A 16,488-nucleotide genomic window follows, 5' to 3' on the forward strand; every position below is an offset into this window, starting at 1 on the left:
TTGACTTTGACTCGAGATCGAGACTGAACGTGAGAACAAGTTGAGCTGCTGACAAATCAGTCTTCTGACTTTTGAAACAGAAACAAGTGACATGATGGAGCCTAAGGCTAAAACTGAAAGTAAAACAACCAGCACTGGTGTTGAGTGTTTCGCAGTGTATTCAACTTCAAGCATGCCAGTTACTGTGAATCTAAGGTATACCATCTTGGCATCTCAAAGTTCAAAACTCGGCTAACTTTGCACTGGCAGTTTGAGTTTAACTAAGTCTAAGAACATAAAGTGTCATTAACGTTACTGTATTCAGCAATAAAGATTTCTAGGCCTAACTAAGTAAGACAGAGTCTAAGACTAAGAGTGACTTATCAAAGTAAGACTAAAAGGGCTCTTTGAAATTGTCATTAATATTGTCATGAAGGGGTTTTGGACTAAGTAAAAGATCATCAATTTTTGCAAGATGATTTTCATTTTCCAAGTGGTCTAGAAGTAGATCTGGTAGTGGTACATCTAGAAGTTCCAGAACATGTAAATTGTAAACAATTTTCACTTCTGTTGGTGTTTGGTTTGTTTTGTGGTGTAATAGATATCAGATCTGCAACATTAACATTTATCAGTCGGACATTAAGAGAACAAAAATGTATATTATCTAGTTTCATGACGATTTAAGGGCTAATCTACAGTGTAGTACGTAACTACTAGAGTCTAGATCTAGTAGTAGATTTATCCCTTTTTTTTTCTTCTAAAGGATAGATTATAATCAGTCAAATTTTACTTTTATCATCAACTTAAAATGTCTTCTTTTTTTTAAATTATAAACTTTAATTATTATGGGTAATAATTAATATGAACGTAAACTATCCTCCCCTTTAAAAAAAACACAGATCAACACATCTACTGCCCTGTCCGTTTCCTGAAATGGTAGCAGTGTTTGCTGTTTCTTCAGAATCAACACACAAGGATATTTCCCTGAAGGCAACCCTTGTGAATCATGAAAACAAGGAAGAGTGTTTGGATGTTGGATCAATCACACAAGATAGCAGGTAAAATAACTGAAAAAATCAGGAGGGCAATTTTTTTGGAGTAAGCATTTTTTAATATAAAGGATATGATGTATTCTGTCGCTAAAGTGAAGCCCAACTTTGCTGATATGTTGTTCCGAGTGAAGGCAGAAAAACAAATCTAGAGAAATTGATTTATAAGCAAAAGTCTGAGAAGATGCGCACAAATAATGATAAATTCATCAGACTACTTCAACTTACTATGCAACAAAACATTGAATAATCTTCAAATTCTCTGTTTTTATTCAAGACTCTTTCATTGGAGACTATATATGCAACACAATATTATCTATCTTAGACTTAAAGGAGGGATGTTGTTCCTTTAATAAAGATATATTTAATGAGAGGAGAATTGTGATATCTCATTTTCTCTAATCTCAATTCCCAATTCAGAGCATTTTGCTGGCAGCCACACCTAAGCAAAGGCTTCACCATTCCATTGAAAGAGCATAGCTACCATCTCCACATCGATACCGCCAAACAGGAAACCGACCAGAAAGCCGAACAGGAGGAAATCATGATGGAATCTTCACAGACTGAATCTCAGGATATCACAGAACCTCAAGAAGTCATAGACTCACAACCAGAAGCAGAAGTCACAGACTCTCAACCTGAAGCAGAAGTCACAGACTCTCAACCTGAAGCAGAAGTCACAGACTCACAACCTGAAGCAGAAGTCACAGACTCACAACCTGAACAAGAAAGATTGTGTTCTATGACAACACTTTCAAGTCCATTCGTTGAAAGATCAATGAAAGAGGCAAAACAAAATGAGGAGACACCTCAGGTATTAAACTTCAGAAAAGTTTCAGTTATAACCCTTATAATATATTGTAGGGAATTCAATCCTTCAAAGTTTCCATCTATTAAGTTGAAAGATGGTGTGAGCATCAAGACTAGATTGTCCACCATTGTTGTCGAACATAACCTTGGATAACTTCACTCTTTGTTTTCTCATGCTGCCCTGACATGGCTATTAAGATGGATTGGTCTTCTTGACTTTTGAAAAGATGTTCATGTGTCAATGCATGCTGCATCATATTAAACATATAATAGTTACAAATTGTTATAAATGCAAAAAAAGGAGGAGGAGGAGGGAGGATTATTCGAAATATTTTGTTTGTCTGAAATGGACTGGCATTTCTAAAGGAACTCTTCCTAACACCAAACCCCACAGGTTCAAGTCCAAGGAACACCACAGCGACCACCTCACCTCTCCCACTCAGCTAGCAAGAAGAGAAAGATGAAACATGGAGAGAATAACAACGAGGGTACTCCGCCAAGCTCCAGGAAGAGGCAGTCATCGAGACAGAGGCCATCACCGACCTTAATGTCATCACCGCTGTCATCGAAGGTGGTCACCTCGGACAAGCAAAATTCAAAACGTCCCCAGACCCCAGGAAGGAAGAAAGAAAATGATGCAGGTATAGAAAGCTGTAGTTCAAATCTTTCATTAAATGAACACTTCAGGTATATATCTTGAATCAGAAAACATATGGAAGATGTGTTATTACACCACTTTTTAAACGTTATGCACAGAAGTTACCAAGATTCACAGAAAGCAGCAGTAGCATCCATTATATGTATTTCAACATTTTATATGAGTGATATAAACAATTAAAAAAGATGAATCAATAAGGGTAGTCTCCATTATAAAATTATATACCGTAGTGCATTAATCATCTTTGCTTCCTCTGTTTGAGGTTTTGGCAGTAATAGGGACATATCAAGTTTGGAGAGCCAGGCAATGGCATCGTCTATCACAATGTTGTATACCTACCAAAGATGCCTCCTGCAATTTTTCTTAGCACAGATTCATGAACAGTATTCGATAAGGTGTGGTCTAGATGACCATTGTAGTCGGCTGCACTGTTTAGAGAGTTCCATTGGGAAGTGAATTGATAACATGTTACTCTCTTTTCTTCTTTTTTTCAGAGCCTAGTTCCAGATGGGGCCATACTCTGTGTGATGTAGGCAACCGCAATTGCTTGTTGATTGGGGGACAAGGGCACAGACAGACCATCAGCAAGGATGCCATCTGGATGCTTAATACAGGTAATGCACTATTCTTTTTTTTTAAAAGTATGCTCTGATCATTGATCTGTTCTGTATAAACGTTATGCTTTTTGATGTAAATATGTTCATGTTTATTCAGGGCCCCATGGAAGACCACTACTTATTGGTGAATGGGCTACCCTGACAAAAGATTAAAAATAAATAAATAAATTGATCGTGTTCACAGATTTGACAAATATACCATATTTCAAGTTTAAGCCGTTGTTTCAAGATGAAGCCATTGGATTCTTAGCCGAAGACTTCTGAGGCTGGAGACCATGGAAGATGTGATACCAAAAGCAAATCCAATGGGTCACAAAGGTATTTTTTAGTGCTTTTCACGATATCACCAGTCAAATTGAACTAGTGATTAGTCTGATTACTGAGTTTGAAGAAGATCAACATTTCAGAGAACTTGATGGTGCTTCATGCATCCCCAAGCCCTGTGTGAATTATGAATTCTTTATAAAAAAAACTGCTTCCTCTTAGAAACTGGTGACTGGAGCGTGCCAGCAATCGAGACCTCTTCAGACAAGTTTCCCTCCCGCATGGGTCACACTGCGACCTTTGACCCTGAGCTCAACAGCGTGTTTGTCTTTGGGGGATCCAAGAACCTACGTTGGTTCAATGACATGCACATCTTAGATCTTGGAACGATGAAGTGGTCACTTGTTGAGGTAAGAATCAAAGCATGAATGATACATATTTACTTTTGATTATTCATTCTTGTTTACTTTAGAAAGCTCAACATAATTTGTTTTAACATAGAGAAAAAGTACACTTGATTCTGTTTCCTTGTGTAGGACATGCAAATCCTGTACAACCATCCAAAATTCTTTGCCAGGTAAAGTGAATCTGTTTTAGCTGATAAAAATTATTTTTGAAAGACATGGCTTGGAACAATATAATATTCTCTACTTCATGTATTTCTAATATTTTGTTGACAACAGGCTTTTCTAAAATAACTGTTGATTTGCATACCCTCTTCTCTACCTCCTTGCCAGGCTGCTGGCGTAGCCCCTACCAGAGCGTATCACTCTGCAACCTTCTTCCGCAAAGAACTCTATGTATTTGGTGGTGTGTACCCTAACCCCGACCCCCAGCCTGATGGTTGCAGTAACGATGTTGTCATCTTCAATCCAGGTAATTCAGCAATGCCTTCCAGTAAAACTGCAAACATTTTGGCCATTATTGTCGGGTCATGAGTCGACAGAAGAATGTCACTGCAGGGCTTGCACCAATTTACAACAACCTTGGATTTGGAAAGTAAAATATATTATACATTATACCATATTCTAGCAATATGTTATAAAAGGATTGTTGATTTTATATTCTGCAAATATATGTAGGACACTTTTCTTTAATCAGTAGGATAGAGCTGTCTCAACAGGCATCTTTGCCTGGCTGCAAAGTGCAGCATCCTTTATTGCTTTTTGTGAGAATATTAGAGACTTATTTTTTTGCATCTGACCTGATTGATTGAAATTTTAAAGAAAATTTGATAAAGAATATGAATGGTGGTGGTTATTTTACCTGACTGCTAAGAAAGCATAAATGCTTGTAAGTAAGCAACCAGACGGCCGACGGCTTTAGGTCCTCTCTGAGGGACCTGGTAATGAGGATTAATGCCTTACCAAAGGGCACTGGTGCATCGCCTTGGTTTCGAACCCAGGTCACCGGATTACAAGACCACTGCTCTACCGACTGAGCTATCGCGCCTCCCTATAATATGAACAAGTTTAACTGTGTGAGTGCCTTGAATGTTTAATCCCTTAGTAATTTTGTCTAGCAGAGTGGTCGTTGGATGTATTTAAACCAAATGTTCATGTATACTACTCTTTTTTCCCCCCCTAGAATCTGAGAGTTGGTATAAGCCGGTAACCATGGGGACCAAACCAAAAGCGAGATCAGGGTAAGTTTAGCACAATTGGCATTCCATACAAAATCATATATGAACCACACTCATCATTTTTATACTGCAACAATTTCAGATTGTTTTTTTCTTCATTTTACTCGCTTGGACAGAAGGTCCATTTTAAGTAATAAAATTTAATTTTGTTCTTTAATTTTGTGAAACGTCTTCATGCATATGGGCAATTCAGCAAATATGGATCCATTAGAAACAGATACAGAATCTATTAAAAACAAATAGAAATGTAAGGAAATTCACCTCCTTGCTTCTTTGCTACATATGAAATTAAATTAAAATTAAATTGTTATGGTGCTTTTGCTGTAGAAATATGCCCTTATTTTTTAAATCTAACCAGTTGACCTGGAACATAGCAAGGTTCTTTAGTAATATATTTAGGTGATGCATATTAACTACCAAGTAGTATGGTAATGATATAGCTACATTTGCCTATGATTTTATTTTCAGCCATTCTGCTACTCTCCTTGGGGATCAATTGGTTATCTTTGGAGGTTGGGATGCTCCTGTTTGCTACAATGATCTTCATGTATTGGATCTATGTGAGTATAGCTTTGATATATGATGTGATATATGATATACATGTATGTGTCATATCGTCAACTATACTGTCCAAATATATTGTATGTAGATGTCCACAAAGACATCGGATGTCCGGCAATATTCATTGTGTACAAATACAATATTAATGAAATCAAATCATAATTTTTAAAGTCTAGGCATCTATAGAGGAGTAAGGTCTTGTGGATAAATCAGCAAAATGGGGATCTCATGGTATTTGTTTTAAACCCTGTCATAGCACCGAATGCTTGATGATTGCCCGGCTTAATTGAGTCGGGAGTAATTTTGTGTAACTGCTATGGACAATATTTGTATAGAAGCTGCACTGTATAAACAAGAATTATTTTATGAACTCACAAGTTTTGCATTAAACAATCCTTCATGTTTATTCTCATCTCGGTATAGTGTTATGGCATCGACATATGACATCCTATTTCATTACGTTTCAGTATATACATATATATTTCACAAATGAATATTCCCTCTTGCAGGTCTAATGGAATTCACTTCCCCCAAGATGATGGGGACACCACCCTCTCCAAGAAGGTATATATACTTGATAACTGCTCCATTCAGATGAGTAATAAAAGGGTGCCAGTTTGTACTATCATCCAATATTTGATTAACACCAGTTAAAGGAGACACAATAGTTACTGAAGTTACCTAAATTTATTCAGGCATAGGCTCTGATTACATTGCGATGCCAAAAACATAGACTATAATAACTGTGCCTCAAGATGGCAGTATAACACTATGGCGCAATATTTGATATGCAATACCGGGGTATGCTAAAAAAAATACCAGTTCCATATTCATAGTTACTTTGATCTGTTACTGTATGTGTATCCTTTAGAATATACAGAACACTATTAGTCATAAAAGTTAAAGGTAATTATTACTTGTGTAGGAATGGAGGCATTATTGGGCATGCCATATGAAGGATGCAAGTGTGACATCTTAATTCCTTTAATTACTGTAGTAATCAGTCATGAAAGGTATAGTGAATTTTTCAGGTAGCTCCTTCAGATCGAAGCATCAAAAGACAAGTGACAAAGGACAATTATTTTCCTCCTTTCTTTACAGTTGGCATGCCTCCATTGCTTTACCTGGTAACAAAGTCCTCATCCATGGAGGATACAATGGAAATGAAGCTCTGTCTGATACATTCATCTTTCACCTTGGTGAGTAGCACATCTATTAAAGTCTAGTCTCATCTGTTACCATGGCAATTAAACATGCATGGTGGTGATCCATCTCTAAACATCCGATTGATGATGATTTCTAAACGTAGTTAGTTATCAACATTTTAAAAGAAGTGTTAACTTTGATGTAAAAGGGATTGGAAAATTTGATACTGATTCACAGACATAACTAATATACTTAAAATATAAGGAAATATTTATTCACCATAATTCAACATAATTGTTGCATGCTCACAGTTTTTTTTCTTCAAATTGAGTATGGAAGTGTATGTTGGTTCGAGTAGAACTTATCATTTCAAGATAAATTTATTGGCATATTTCAACCAACAGATGTTCAAGTTTCGATCTATCAGTTTATTTCATTAATAGTTTTAACATGATGCAAGCAAAGTTACATACTACAGCTCATCAAATGATGAACCATTTGAAGCAGACATGATGAACGTAATTCATTTATATGGGAATCATTGTATAGAGAAGATATGGTATAAAATTCAAGATAGTTTGATTAAATTTCCTGGCTTTTTTGTTCTCCTTCAAGATACCTTTACTTGGAGCGAGGTGAAGCTGCACTCCAGTGTACCAATCGGTATCAGAGCAGGTCATGCTATCACCAGTTACCATGGTATCAAGACTGCATCCAAAGAAGACAAGGAGAACATGCTCATGGCGGAGTCTCTTGCTATCTTCGGCGGGGGTGATAACGAGGACAATTTCTTTGGAGATCTGATCCCGTTCAGCTGGACATACTCAAATTTCCTGGATTTTTAGAAATTGACAAAACACAATTTCTTGTTCTTTCTTTCTGCTTTGATCATCAAAAATGCTGTTTTCTTTCACAAGTTTTTTCCTATATCTTGTTGTCTTGTTTGTCACATTCCATTATTTCTTCTCCATTTGTTTATCGTCTTCAATTTCTCTCAAGAAGTATCAATTTTTCCTTTTTCTATTTTTTGTTTCTCCATTCTTATTGTATTCACTATTGTTTCTGTTTCATATAGTTCTATCTTTTGTTGATCAGTCCTTCAGTTTTGGGTTTTTGTTTGTTTTACATAGAAATAGACTGTCTTCTATGATTCTATCTAGTATAGATGTTCATCACCAGAGACGTATATGAGAAAATGGTGGAGTAAAAACTTAAAAACTAACTTTTGAAATGGAGCATTAAAGGTCTCTCTTAAAAATTACTGTTAATTAATGAATTTTCAGTACCTTGATCAGCATACTCAGGCATTGACTTAGATTAGGTTATGAGGAGGTATTGTTAGAAATCCTTTGATGCTATGTGGGCAAGTGTGTCTCATTTACCTCATTATGTGTGGTTTTTTTTTAAAGCATTGTGTGATATGTACATATCTACCATGATTAAATAATGAATATCTATTTAACCAGGGTTGCAAGAAATATGATTGTGTAGTTGTATTTAATGAACTTGGAAAACTCCAAACGCTTTCCTATCAATATCCAACAGACTGTGTAGTTGATGATTAGTGCCTTACTTGAGAATTGGTGCCTTACCCTATGGCATCGATGCACCACTTTTAGTTTCAATCATACACCCTGTTTCAAGACATCTGTATTCCAAGACTGCATGCCATACTCCAATGCACAAGCATGGTAAAGACAGTGACATGTTGCTTTTGTATTTTATTATTTCAATGTGGTATTGAAATTATATTTTTCATTGCATTTGTTCCAGAATATGTTTGGTCACTTTAGGTTAGTAGTGTTGGTGTATATTTTTCAACCATACCAGACAAGAAAATTCATGAGTTTATGAGTTGGGTTTTGGATAACTTCCTAAAAACTCTTTTTGTACCATCTTTCTCTTTGTACACTTTTGTCCATTTTTTGTTCTCAAAGCATAAGAGCATTCCTTAATATTTAGCATTGTCAACTGTAAGGTTTTGCTGATTATTTATCTACGTCTTTCAATGTTTTGACTTGAGTAATTGTCTTAGATCTTTGAATACAATGGAATTGTGCCTGAAATAACCATTATACCCATCAATTAATATTGTATGTGGATTTTATGTATTATTTCATCCAGTCTGTAGATCATAAATGTCAATTTGTTGATTGATTAATACCAGTGATTCCATTTAATTTTGTTTAAAGATTGCTCTCTCAAATATCTATGCCAAATTTTCATTTTTGCTTAAGTTATAACATTGAACAAGTTGATACCTATCTATTTTTCTAAATCCTTTATGACTTAAGGTGTATTCTTTCTTTTTTGTATGATTCATATTCATTGGGTTTGTTTGTTTTGTTGGTAGAACTAATGTTCCTTTGAATGTAATAATAGTTTGGTAAATATTCTTTTCCAAGCAGCATTGTCTGTCCATCTCTATACTGATATATATTTCCATATGTAGCAGATAGGCACAAGATCTACCAATGAATAATCTCTCTATGGAATTGATTGTGAATTAAAATTTATTTTCAGAAATAGGTACTTGATTACTTATTTACATCATTTACTTGTGAAACATGATCCACATATGTTCTGTATAGTTTAAAAGGCAGATAATCCTAATAGAATACACAAACCCTAATAAGTGAAGTAATTGATTTTTTTCCCCCTACAAACAAAAAAATCAAAATGAGCGCCAATGAACAAAAAGGTAAGATCACTGATGGAAAATTCAATTTTATTACCTTATGAGGAGTGAACCAAATTTTGTTTGAATTACTCTCATTGAATTGGCCTTTATTTAATTTGGTTAAAATATGTTATGTTTGACTTTGAATTGTACATCTCCTTGTGTCTGCATTGTATTATATGTAACATCTGTATTCAAAGCATCGACGTGTTTGCAGTTGATAGTGCATCAATAATGTTGCAACATATCCTGTCAATGTCATTTCAGTGGCTAAAATCTGTTGTAAGCAGATCAAGCATAAAAAGTCACAGATATTGTAAATAGTTGTACATAATGTATTATGGTCACTCACACTTTATTGTACTATATTTGTTCCTTGATGTTTTTCTTTGTATAATTTTTGGAAAATTGTCTAGCAGCTAGACAAGTTAATGTGGGTTTCTTCTGTAATTATGATTGGGGTGTTGAAGAGTAATAAAGTGACAGATTCAAAATAATAATGATCATACTGTGTGCTCATTGTAATTGATACTTATATGATAACGGATAAGCGTAGTTCAATGAATGGATTTCCTTCATTAATTCACCTTTGGGTTTTCTTCCATCTTCCTAACTTTCTTGACTTGTGTGCTGCTACATAGATACAATATAAATCAAGAAAGTGAATGTGAAAGTGAAAGTGAAGATAGAGAATTGAAGTTCTATATGTATATCTCTTGAAGATTTTAAGAGGGTCATGAAAAATGGTGAATTATGAATATAAAATGTATATTAAAATCAGCTTTAAGCAATAAAGTATCACCATATAAATATGACGGATGTCATGAATTTATGAAATGTGCTTTATCATCGGCGCCTATATCAATGCCTTCTATATTTAAAAAGTAATATTTTTTGTGATGAGATTTAAAGTTATATATGACTCAAGTCAATGCAAAGACAAAGGAAAAATTAAGGTTAAATATTTCTGGATAAAAAAATTAATTAAAGGAATTTGAGTGATGTTACAGGGAAAAATTCAGTATGTATTTTCTACAAGGACAAAACTAAAAGGTAAAGACAAATTTCAAATTCATCAGCTTCGCATGAAAATTCAGTATAATTATACTTTTTTTTAAATTGGCTCTTTAGTTTACACGGTGGCGTTCCATACTTGTTGTAGTTGGCATGCACGTGAAAATCCGCAAAAATGACTTCCAATCCAGAAAATAATTCCTCGGTCGAAATTCGACCAATTGGGTCGTTACAGAGCTGCATTTCTAAACCAGATGGATCAGCAGTGTTCACTCAGGGTAAGAAATTAATGTAAATAGACTGAAATATTATATAAAGATCTAGTTTTATTGTGCCTGTCGCACTGCTCGCTAATCGGCGGTGCTCACCTTCATCGTCCCCTGAGCTCGGGCGCGGAGGCGAGTATATATAGGGAGAGGTATGCAGGTGTGAAAGCGTGCACTTGGCTGAGTCAGTCTGCAGAGTAGACCGAAAGCTTCAGTCTCTATACCGTCGGTTGTTCCACTGAGACTACGTCTGGCTCCACTAGACCTCCGGTTATAGAGACAGAACGATCGCCTATGCCAGCCTATGTTGAAGATATCACGGCTAGATATTAGCTGTTAGGCCCCTCCCACAAACATGAACAAACTTGCCACGGCCGTATTGTTATGCCCCTAAAAAACCCCAAAATGTCATTTTACCTCGTGCATATCCAATTTTACATTAGGCCTAGGCTATAATACATCGGTTCCACTTACTTACTTGATTGAAATAATCCGTTTAATGGTCCCTTTTAAGGAAATTATGGGTCAAAATCGACATCCATGTTGAAAATCTTGCAAGCCGTGTTAAACTCTCGCTGCCATCAATCTCATCCCTTCTAGTCTACGCCGAAGGCAAAATGATTATGAAGGAAAAACTGTGCGCCATCTACACGTTCGTAATAGCGTTATCACAGTTTTTCCTTCATAATCACTTTTGTCGGTTGTTCCACTGAGACTACGTCTGGCTCCACTAGACCTCCGGTTATAGAGACTGAACGATCGCCTATGCCAGCCTATGTTGAAGATATCACGGCTAGATTTTAGCCGTTAGGCCCCTCCCACAAACATGAACAAACTTGCCACGGCCGTATTGTTATGCCCCCAAAATCCCCCAAAATGTCATTTTACCCCATAATTTCCTTAAAAGGGACCATTAAACGGATTATTTCAATCAAGTTAGTAAGTGGAACCGATGTATTATAGCCTAGGCCTAATGTAAAATTGGATATGCACGAGGTAAAATGACATTTTGGGGGATTTTGGGGGCATAACAATACGGCCGTGGCAAGTTTGTTCATGTTTGTGGGAGGGGCCTAACGGCTAAAATCTAGCCGTGATATCTTCAACATAGGCTGGCATAGGCGATCGTTCAGTCTCTATAACCGGAGGTCTAGTGGAGCCAGACGTAGTCTCAGTGGAACAACCGACGGTAAAGAGACTGAAGCTTTCGGTCTATCTGCAGAGCAGCCCACGTTCCCTCTTAGTCTTGGATATGAAATTTCATGGATTTGCATTATTTATTTTTTTTGGGGGGGGGGGGAGGGGGGGAATTAATCTGTTTTTCTTTTGTCATTTTTATATTAAATATGCTTCAATTAATTCCTTATTTTATTCAAAATTGTAACTTACTAATGACATGAAATGGTCATGATGATGATGTTGTAATTTGAATTGTGTCATGTCACTCATCCTTACTTGACTGACTTTGTTAAAATTTAGTCAGTAAAATAGAAGATACAGCGTGTATGTCATGGACAGGATGGTAATTGTACAGTTGACAAACAACTTTGTAACTTAGTTTGTAAAATGTTTCTTACAAATTAAGACCAGCAAAATAAAAGATTTTGTCATGTTTTGACACTGACAGCTTTGATGCATGGAGGTGGACTGTACTAAAGTAACCAAACAGGAAGAAGAAGAAGGAAAATACTTTCAACTTTCAATAAAGTTGTATAAAAACATGGGCCTGTTTGACTAAATACTTGAAATTGACTTGAATCTATCACAACTTCGTGTCAATCATGACTCAGTACTAAACTTAAGGAGAGAGTGTTGTAATTTGTGATTGGAGTACTAGTAATCTGAATCAATCACCACACTTTATAAGATAATAATGCGACATACTCTATTATTAGGTTTTTGTCTGTTTAAGAAATTGAAAGTATTTAAATTGCATTGAATTTGTCCTTTGTTATGTTTGTACATGTAGGTGACACATCTGTGATGGCAGCTGTGTATGGACCTGGGGATGTCAAACCAAATAAAGCTCTTATGGATAAGGCAACAGTAACAGTTACATACAAACCAAAGATAGGAATATCAGGTAAGGATGAATGTCAGATATATCATCAGAGTAAACTGTAAATAACGTATGTTTTTCATTCATTCTAAAGAAAGTTATGAAAACAAGTTATTTGGGAGTCTTGAGACTTGGCACATTAAAATTTTCTCCCTATATTCCTCACTAGATAGACTAGATGTCCTTTCCTCTACTTTACCTCCATAATACACACACATTCTTTTTATTGTACAAACATATTCTGTATTCCTTCACTTTGTCATGAGTATATACATTTTTGTTCAATATTACTGGATGCAGGTGAAACTATCGATAGTTTTACAGATCTATCTAAATTTGAATTTTCCGAAATGAAGAATTAGATTACTTAGAATGGTCGCAACTAATTGGAAGATTTTTATTCAATATTACATGTAGACCTATGTCATATTTCCAGTATCATAAAAATGTATATCATGCACAAAGCAGTTAGTGGGAAAAAGCTTTCAGAAATATTGATACTTGGATCAAGTGAAATAGAGCTACATGCTTATTTATACAATATTATGATGTGTTTTTCATTGATCAGGTGTGAGAGAGAAAGCCCTTGAAAGGATGATAAGGAATACATGCGAGACTGTACTGCTAACCACACTCTTCCCACGTTCTTCTGTTGATATCATCGTTCAGGAGATTCAGGATGCAGGAGCCGTATCCTTCATAAATTATAATGCAATATGAATTTGAACACAATTGCACCGTACATAAGTATTGGTATAAACCATTAAAAAAAGACCTGTGGCAGACCTCACAAAACCTGGTAAGAGAGGTTAGAAGAAGGCCATCTGGCCTCACTAATGCAGATGCTGAAGACCGGACTTCGCCATTCAGTCAGCTTGTTTATAAAGTTTAGCAAATGGCTGAATATGAAGATTGTTTCCTTTTTTCTTTCTTTTCTTTTCTTTCAGGTTACTTTTACAACAAAATTTAATGTAAATCATGAGTAGAAATAAATTTTGTTAAATTTGTCAATGACTTTAATAAAATCACGTTGAAAAGATTTATACATTTCAATTTCCAATTTGCTACCCAAAACTAGATAATACTTCAAAGAAACTCTATATTTTTGTTATCGTATTGGTCTCAAATGGAAGTGTAAAGTAGGTCTCCTTTTTTGTGTTTGTTTGAGAGATGCTATTAACGTTTGCCCAATTGTTTTAATTGTTCATAAAAATTTTCTCAAGCAACACTAGTAGCTGATGAAATGCCACTCACTTTACACTACACTGTTAGTCAGTATTTTCATAGAATAAGCAAGATTGAAACGTTCCAAATTGGTTATCTGATTATATAAATTAAACTTTCTATGATCTTTTTCACGATGAGATATACAGGTATCGTATTTGAGCACTACTGTTGTAAATGCCTTGACCTTGAATCACCATCAGCTGTTGGCATGTAGTATCAACGCAGCGTGCCTAGCCATGATCAACGCTGGCATACCCATGAAATGTACTGTCGCAGCTTCCTGCTGCATGATGGGTAAAGATGAAGAACTTATTATGGATCCAACCAAGGAACAGACAAAGGTATGTCTTTTTTTCAGTCCTTTTTTGTTTAATATACTGCCTAGGACGAAAACACTTGTACAGCTGTAAGTGCCTTGGTCAGTTTATACTTGTAAGGGTAATTAGGCATCAAACAATAGTTTTGTTTTTGTTTTGTTCACAAGTGTACTTATTTCAAACATCCTTTGGAAATAAGTGCTATCATATATTTCTAATAGACATTTTTTAATTTGGCAAGAGATTCGTGTATGATGTGGCTCAATATCATTCCATGAAACAATGCTATGGGCTCATCAATAATAATTGTTGATGCAGGGAATTGTTGAAAGTTCATTTATGTTTCTTATTTTACAAAAAGAAAAGGAGACGTTTTGCTTCGATGATGGAAATTCTTACAGGCCGATTTTTACATCTATATTTTGTAGCTATTTTTACTTCTAATGAAGAGGCCTTCTTTTTAAAAAGCTCTTTTTGAGAGAAATCAAATGCTTATTGGTCCTTTTTTTCTCATCTCACAATTAAATCATTTGAATCACAAAATATAATGGCAGAAACAAATTGTGGCATGGCTACTTCACAGGAGCTCAATATTTTCCTATCTTCCCATATGTATTTAATTGCTTTCTAAGTCTTGGTCCCTGTCTTGTCTTGTGAACTTTTTGGAACACCTTGTTTTTCCATTTTTCTCATGTATTTCTTTTGTCTTCTAGGCTTTCAGAATACTGGGAATACCCACAAATCCAAATGTATCTTACTATTCATGAGCCTCAGTTCTGAAATTTTTATTCTATTGTGAACATCTTATAAAATGAGTGTCTTCATTGTGAGTTCTTGAAAGATTTGCCGGCAAGCAGTAGATGGCAGGTTCAAGTCATGCTGGTTTCAAGATTATTTTTTTTCTGACTTGTTTTTCAATAACAAATCAATCATTCGATCTTATTTACATAGTGTAAGCCACAACTATGTTTAAATAGTATGTATGTTGTATTAAATTTGAATTTATCTGCCAAGGGCCATTGACCAATAATTTCTAAATAATTAAAGTCAACACCCTTTTGGCTCTGAGCATGCGGAAGCTTTATTTATACCCCACCCCCCCCCCCAAAAAAAAGAGAAAAAAGTATGTGCCTTTTACTTATATATTTTTGTTTATAATAATTTATTCTTATCTGTACAAAGTTTTGATGTGTCTATAATTTCATTTCATATATTTATATAGGATGCTGAATGTGTATTGACCTCAGCCATTGATAGCTCAGCTCATAGTCTCATAGCATCGAGTATGCAAGGGAGCTGTTCTGTAGAACAAGTAAGTGTTCAGGATTTTTTTTCCCTCAACTCCTTAAAATCAACCTAGGATTCAAAATGAAATGGAGTATGTATTTTTTTTATCTCATTTTAACAAGATGTAGATCATTCTTAAAGAATAATAATTCATCAGAGTATGTCCTCAATATAACAACATTTGAATATTTCATTTATATTTTCATGATCTCCTTTTGCAAAATAAATGTTTTGGTCTTTTCAAAAGTAACATAAATGCAGGTTAAAAATGATGTTTATCTAGAAATGTACAGTCAGTTAAAAAGATTAATTTCAATCTATGTAAACACATTTACTAGTATATAATTGTCTTTGTTCTATGATGTTTTCCTGAAAAGAGGTCCTCCCTGATTGGTCCCTTTCTCTCCTGCATTGTCTTCTCTACCGCAGTGCAGCCTGACTATACAAGGGATGATGATATCTTCCTTAAAATGTAATATTAGTATTTTTTCTTCAACTATTTATCTTTCTCACCTACCATAGTACCACAAGCTGATGTCAGTCTGCCAGAAAGCCTGTGACAAGGTGTTTGAGTTCTACCGAGAAGCGATGGAAAGGACTTTATCCAAACCTTGATGTCCACACTGATTAAAGAAGGCTGGGGAAGTAAAACCCCATTCAAAAGACTTTTATCAAGAAACTAAAGGATGTCCCAAAGCCTCTAGGAATGTAGGAGACAGAATTCCATCAGTGGTTTGGGTAATCAGTGTTTAGTTTCTGCATCTACCAACTTTTCGCAGGCAAGCTTTCACCAAGTCATGTTGACTTTGTCAAGCCAAATGATTTTTTCCCATTGTTCCTTGCTGTCTGCTGCCTACAGATATTTCTTGGCCATCATAAGTGATGAGAATATCCAGAATCTTTATTCTCTGT

General features: G+C 35.3%; 2 protein-coding genes across 2 annotated transcripts; both read left to right on the forward strand.

Moving 5' to 3' along the window:
* Position 1: 1 nt before the first annotated feature.
* Positions 2-8,395, forward strand: LOC588391. The gene is made up of 12 exons (XM_788077.5): positions 2-195; positions 879-1,037; positions 1,449-1,842; positions 2,233-2,479; positions 2,991-3,110; positions 3,600-3,787; positions 4,115-4,253; positions 4,965-5,022; positions 5,488-5,579; positions 6,090-6,144; positions 6,682-6,779; positions 7,342-8,395. The coding sequence occupies exons 1-12, from the start codon at positions 92-94 to the stop codon at positions 7,569-7,571; spliced, it is 1,884 nt and encodes a 627-aa protein (XP_793170.5). The 5' UTR covers positions 2-91; the 3' UTR covers positions 7,572-8,395.
* Positions 8,396-10,558: 2,163 nt separating this feature from the next.
* Positions 10,559-16,201, forward strand: LOC588368 (exosome complex component RRP46). The gene is made up of 6 exons (XM_030999760.1): positions 10,559-10,698; positions 12,656-12,769; positions 13,314-13,435; positions 14,173-14,313; positions 15,512-15,601; positions 16,099-16,201. Exons 1-6 carry the CDS (start codon positions 10,596-10,598, stop codon positions 16,189-16,191), a joined length of 663 nt encoding a protein of 220 aa, XP_030855620.1. The 5' UTR covers positions 10,559-10,595; the 3' UTR covers positions 16,192-16,201.
* Positions 16,202-16,488: the final 287 nt, after the last annotated feature.

This window comes from Strongylocentrotus purpuratus, unplaced genomic scaffold (genome assembly GCF_000002235.5).
Source record: "Strongylocentrotus purpuratus isolate Spur 01 unplaced genomic scaffold, Spur_5.0 spur5_scaffold_5, whole genome shotgun sequence".
NCBI classification, from domain to species: domain Eukaryota; kingdom Metazoa; phylum Echinodermata; class Echinoidea; order Camarodonta; family Strongylocentrotidae; genus Strongylocentrotus; species Strongylocentrotus purpuratus.